The sequence below is a fragment of the Pogoniulus pusillus genome, chromosome 21 (genome assembly GCF_015220805.1).
Source record: "Pogoniulus pusillus isolate bPogPus1 chromosome 21, bPogPus1.pri, whole genome shotgun sequence".
In the NCBI taxonomy this organism is placed as follows: Eukaryota; Metazoa; Chordata; class Aves; order Piciformes; family Lybiidae; genus Pogoniulus; species Pogoniulus pusillus.
The window spans coordinates 20,789,589-20,795,588 of record NC_087284.1 but is presented as its reverse complement, the minus strand read 5'-3'; the positions used below and the strand labels follow the sequence as shown (position 1 = coordinate 20,795,588).

The 6,000-nt window shown below is 39.6% G+C and overlaps 1 protein-coding gene across 1 annotated transcript in view; it reads right to left on the bottom strand.

Moving 5' to 3' along the window:
• Positions 1 to 375: 375 nt before the first annotated feature.
• Positions 376 to 6,000, bottom strand: part of MYO10 (myosin X) — a 154,295-nt gene continuing 148,670 nt past the window's right edge. Inside the window, exons 38-41 of the mRNA XM_064161193.1 lie at positions 5,809 to 5,929; positions 2,568 to 3,020; positions 2,039 to 2,230; positions 376 to 1,781 (exon numbers count right to left, since the gene is read on the bottom strand). Coding sequence (XP_064017263.1) covers positions 1,671 to 1,781; positions 2,039 to 2,230; positions 2,568 to 3,020; positions 5,809 to 5,929 — 877 coding nt within the window. The 3' untranslated portion in view covers positions 376 to 1,670. The remainder of the gene's footprint in view (positions 1,782 to 2,038; positions 2,231 to 2,567; positions 3,021 to 5,808; positions 5,930 to 6,000) is intronic.

Below are 6,000 nucleotides of genomic sequence, written 5' to 3'. Positions count from 1 at the left end.
TGAAGAGGGGAAAGGATTTCTCACAGCAAGCCTTGTAGTCTATACAGACTATGCACACTTAAGAAGGCAGCACATGCTGCCCTGTCAGGCTGTGGCTGGCTGTACAAACAAGCCTTCTTCCATGAGTGCCACACAATGCTTCTTTTGCACATTCCTTGTGGAATGGACTTGCTCAGGAGTCCTTCCCTTCTGTCCTGTTGGTGTAACTGGCACATATCACACGTTCAAGGAAACCTGCCCCATTACCGCAGCAAGTACATGCACCTTTCCAAGCAAAAGGTGCTACACTGTGTTTGTTCCTGGCTTGACTCCTGAGAAGACAGATGAAATTAGAGCTTTGTTGCAAGTCCAACTCAGTATGAAGCAGAAACAGAGCACAGTACATATATTTTCTTTATTGCTGGACTTTTTTCAGTAAGTAGGCATGATTTCTTAAAGGCTGAGGTTTTAATTACAGTAAGGTTTTACATGTTGTTTTTTTTCATCAAAGTTTTGCCTTATATTACAGTATTTCTGTAAAAAAATAGAAGTCCAAAATCAGCTTCTTATTAGCTGATACTTCCTAATTTATTTACAGGGTGCTGTCAAGAATCTTTATGAGGCAACCAAAATAGAGAGAGAACTCTCTATTGAAACAGTTGCATTGTTTAAGTTTGAGTTCTCTGGTCAACTCTGAAGAGCTCTGACCTTTGGTGGTCAGTCTGGGTTGGAGTCTATCCAGAAGTATAAAAAAGTAGTATCTTTAAAAGACAAAAATTACTATTAAAAACTTAAGCTGACATTAAGAAGTAATGATCTGACAAGTGTATTTCCATATTAGGGTAATCTATAAATACTCTCAGCTACATCTCTCCTTATAATACAGCAGATACAGAATGTAGACTTCTGCTACTTATATGGTAATACATATTTGCAAGAGTAAAATCAATGTATGAAGATTCTGGACTTTACTCGTTAATAAAACTGCTTATAAAGTAACCATACAACTGTAACAACTATAACTCTGAACTATTTAAATGTACAGAAAGATTGTTTACACCATTGCACATACTTATTCCCTTTGCTTCAAAAGACTTGTGAAATACAGAATAAAATTACTCAGATTTTACTGACAACTGAAATATGTATGCACAATGTGCACATTCATGGAAGCAAGGGGAAACAAAATGTTGGCATCCACCAGGAAGGCTGCCAGCAGCTCTCCAATAAAACCCAGCAAATAAAACCCAACCATGCCCTTCTTCCCTCCCCTTCCCATAGGTATACAGGCCAGCAGGTTTGTGCAGAATGGATGAAAATAACTTTAGGGACAAAAAAAATCCTCTTGACTTTATCAGCAGTTTTAGTTCAATACAAGGTGGGTTTAATATTGTAAGGCACTTAATTACTCCTTGAGTTGTAGTGGATCAAGTCTTAAGGCATTTGTTACATCAACTGAAGATAATCATGCTTTGGAAAGCTTTGAATGAGGCAGCAGTTCTAGCATGTGACTATTTCAGCTGATTTTTCTCTCCCCTCCCTGCAATCTTTTTAAAACAATGTTTGGAGATATTTTCCATGGAAACTGGTTCTTGGTTCACTTGTCAACAGGTGGGATCAGTATCACCAGGTCATTTTGAGGCCAAGCAGCAGTATGTTCTATTTAGAGCACAGCAGAACTGGTTCTGTTTTCACCTGGAGCTGCCCTGACTTCCATGACTACTCACTGATCGAGAGGTGCTGTAGCGTTTTTTCACGATCATACTGATGTAAGCTTTCATCAGCTTTGCAATGTCAACCACCTGCCAAAAGAGTACAAAGAGCAAAGTTCTTAAGGTAACAGAATGTGAATGAATTTCTCTAGACACTAGCAATATAAAACTGTTGAGCTTTCAACAAAACTTTATTGGTTAAGCAAAAATACCCAGCATTTCTACTCATCATCATGTATGTCTTCCCTTCAGTTTTAGATGGATCTTGAATAAATCTGTGATATCTGCAGCAGTTATTTAAATCACTAAGTAGCTTGTCTGTCATACAAAATTCCTCTTGCTCTTACCTCACTTGTTTCAAAAAGCAGTTCTCTCTCATCCACCACAATCTTGTAGGTGTTAGCAAGTGGTGCACCAAACGACAAGATATGCTCATACTGAAACACCTCCAGAGGCCTTCCTTCCCCACGCTTGTAGACAGAAACTGCATCAGCACTGACTCCAAGCCACAACTCTTGTGGGAATCCTCCTTCTTTACACTAGAAACAAACAAAAAAAAATAACAGCAAAGGGAACAGCAGGAGCCACACAACAAACATTCTTGTCTAGAACCATCACTTTAAAAGTCTGTATTGCTTGTTCTTCTTTGAACATAGCCTAACACTTCTCAAATTTGTTTGCAACCCACAGGCTAGCGTTCTGTCCTTCTGTTTTTTATGGTTAGAGTGGACTTAAACAGCTGTAGTGCTTGCTAGTGGGAGTATGCTTATTGAGAATTGTATTCTGCCAGCTGTCTCTGAGCACTGTGACAATGTTTATGGTTTTATGTAAATTCAGCATCTATAAACTGTAGTTTGAATGTTCAGCAGGTCTTACCTCTACGTCAAAGAGTGTTGAACCATAGCCAGGCCATTCCTTAATCAAAGCCATATACTTTGCCATAGCCTGCTCCTGGTTCATCCTCTGGAGTTTTTTCCATTTGTCAATAATACTAGTCCTGGAAGCTGAGATTTCCTCTTTGACCCACATGTCTAGCATTTGATCCTCCTCAACCTTCTGTTTGGTGACTGAGCCACTGCGAAAACTCCTCCGCAACGTTCCCTCGAGAAAGCTGGCTCGTTTCTTCTCAGCCTTCTCTGCTGCTGTAAACGTTTTGGTAGACTGTGTAATCCGAGACTTCAGCTTTTGCAGGGGATAGACTTCCTCTAGTTCTGGTATGGTGCTATGCAGAGTGTAATCTCCCTGAAGGTACTGAAGACGCAAAGCTGCAAGGACCTGGAGGGTTTCTTCAGGAGCAGGGTAATGTCCTCTAATCACAGCTTCATGAGCCTGTCAAGGGGGGGTAAAAAAGTAAGCTTTTTATGTACAAACTGGTCTTTAAAAGGATTAAGAGAGAAATGGGAAGTAGATTTACTAGTAGGGAGACCGAGGAGCTGAAAGAAATGATTCATGAAATAACTACAATGTAATAAATCTCTTGGCAGATTTGTTAAACTGGGTAAGACAGGGTTTAGCAGAACTGCAGGGCAACTGAAGAACTTGTAAATGGGAACTACTAGCACAGCTCTAGCTCTCAGTGAACTCACATATGTAAGAGCAACTGATTTACTAAAAAGGAAGGAAAATAAATTGTAAAGTGGAGAAAACTGGGATCTAAACATCTCATTAAGAGGAAGCCATCCATGTTCAAGAGCATTAAGAAGAAATGGAAATCTGGTTCTGCACACTGCTATCAGTGATCTGGCTGTTAAAAAGGATATTTCCAGCCAACAAAGCAATCTCTAGGAGAGCTTTGTAATAAACCTGACTGAGGGAAAGCAGTAAATATGATAGAATCATAGAATCAACCAGGTTGGACCTCCAAGATCATCCAGTCCAACCTAGCACCCAGCCCTAGCCAGTCATCTAGACCATGGCACTAAGTGCCTCATCCAGGCTTTTCTTGAACACCTCCAGGGACAGTGACTCCACCACCTCCCTGGGCAGCCCATTCCAATGCCAATCACTCTCTGGGAAGAACTTCCTCCTAACATCCAGCCTAGACCTCCCCCAGTACAACTTGAGACTGTGTCTCTTGTTCTATTGCTGGTTGCCTGGCAGAAAAGACCAACTACATTCTATCTTCTGAAACATGAATACTCTGAGCAGTGTAAGGCACCTAGTGCACCCTCCTAAGTGGCAAAAGGTAACAAAATGACTATATACAGAAATACTAAACCCTGTGTGGCTAGCTTCATTTTTGCAGGTGAACAGATAAAGGCAGAAAAACATTTATATTTTATATTGGTCTTGATGGTAACATGGAGGATGAAATTTCTGAACCAAGACTCTTTCAGACCCTAGCTGTTTGTACACCCATTCAAACCTTTGGAAATGTGCAGCAGCTAGGATTATTTCTTTTTTCATATGACACTGGTACAGGAAACAAACATGCCTTATTTCTGGAGATGCAAGCAGTTTAGTCAACACACAGAGATGATTTACATCTAAATAAGAGCTAGTTCATTTAGGTGTGTGCTTAGGAAGGAAACAAAATGCACCTTTAAACATGCAAGATGGTTTACCTGAGATTGTATGCATGCAGAAGAAATGCCTTGTGGAAATGGAAGGACAGCATTTTAGTGAGAAAGCAGAACTAAAAGATTTTCTTCAGTGCATTATGAATTAAGGCATTCAGACTTTTAAATGGAGGTTAAAGAACTAAAACCGATGGACAAAAGTAAACTTTGGCTGGAAAAAGTTGAGGACTGACACTAAGAGCAGACAACTAGAAAAAGATAACAGAACTGATGTTAGAATGTAGTAAGCTACTTCTTTAAGGTACTGCTGTAACATTAATCTCAAGGATTGAATGTGCCATGTTTTGCAACTGAACTACTACTGGTCTTGGCAAGTCATAAAGTCTCCAGCTAATCACTAGTCAGCACAGAATGCTGCATGAAAACAGTCTGCTTCAGTGTATCTGCTTGTTTTAGCTGTTCATACAGAAAACTATCCAAATTTTCCTCTTAAACCAGTAATGTCATGTAAAATATCTGATGCAGAGCTCTCATGGATTTCATTCTTACTGACTGAATTTCATCCCAAAGCAAAGGTGTTAACCAGTCACTCCTCTATATGTATACAGTCAGAAGGGCAATGTTTCTAAGCCAAATCAAGGGGCTAGGCTCTGGAAGGGGACTGGATAGACTCATGATGTAATATGGTGCCTTAAAACCTAAACTGTGAACAAGGAAGGAATACTCTATTAGAGTGAAGATGTTTCTGATCTTTTGTAAGAGAAAAAGGCTTCATGCATATGAAATTGAAGTATGTTGGTTCTTGATCACATCAGGCTTGTTTACCAAGAGCCTCTGTATCTTGGCATTGCTAATAGCCTTACACAGAAATCTTTATCATGTCTCTAGAGCCTTGTAAGAAGCTGTCCACTGGAAGAATTTTTAGCCATTTGCAGTAGAGTAGAAAGGGAGAAGTCAATGAACAATAATAAATGCCATCAGTGAGAGTTTCTAAGCAACTATAAGACTTCATATAAGAGAAATACAACTGCTGATCCCTTAGGTTTTGCAATATGGCCTCATTCTGAGCTCAGCACATTCATCAAGTGGATTTCTGCTTACTGTAACTGTCTTATGGCTACTGCTGAGACTGGACTGATTTGTTTTATTCTGCTGCCTAGGAAATAATCAGCTTTTTGTTCTGTTAGTTCTGTCCAGCTGGGTCTCTTCATAATTACTTTGCTTGCCAATTGCATGTGTTTTATTTCTTGCACATTCTTAAGAAAACTGTTTCATAAGAACAAAAGTTAAAAGTATTATCCTTTCCTTTTTTGTATCCAGCTTAGATCTAGTTATCCAACTTTTTACCACTATACATAAAGAAATTTGCAAGTAATACAGAAGTAAGAACAGTCATAACACTAGGTAAATCATATATGTTTCAGTTATGTCAAGATAAGCCTATTTTGACCGCTGAATTGCTTTCATTGCACTTGGTGCTTGAGTAGTAGTGCATTTAGTTAAGCAGGAGCATAGCCAGAACTCGCTTGGTACTGTCTAGATTTCTTGCCTTTTTCCTTCTCTTTAAAGGGCCTCAAAATGGAACTTTTGTCCTTTACCTGCTCAAACATAAAGGCAAATTCCACACTATCTTTTGGGACGTTTTCTGTGTCCAGGAAGCAGTAGAGCTTGAAGTAGAACTTCCAGTGCATTTCCCCAGCTTCAGCAGTGGCAGCAAGCCTGCATAGTTGTGTGAAGAGAGAGAGATCAGATCTGTGAAATCAAATTCCTGAAGAATCTCTGCAAGGCAT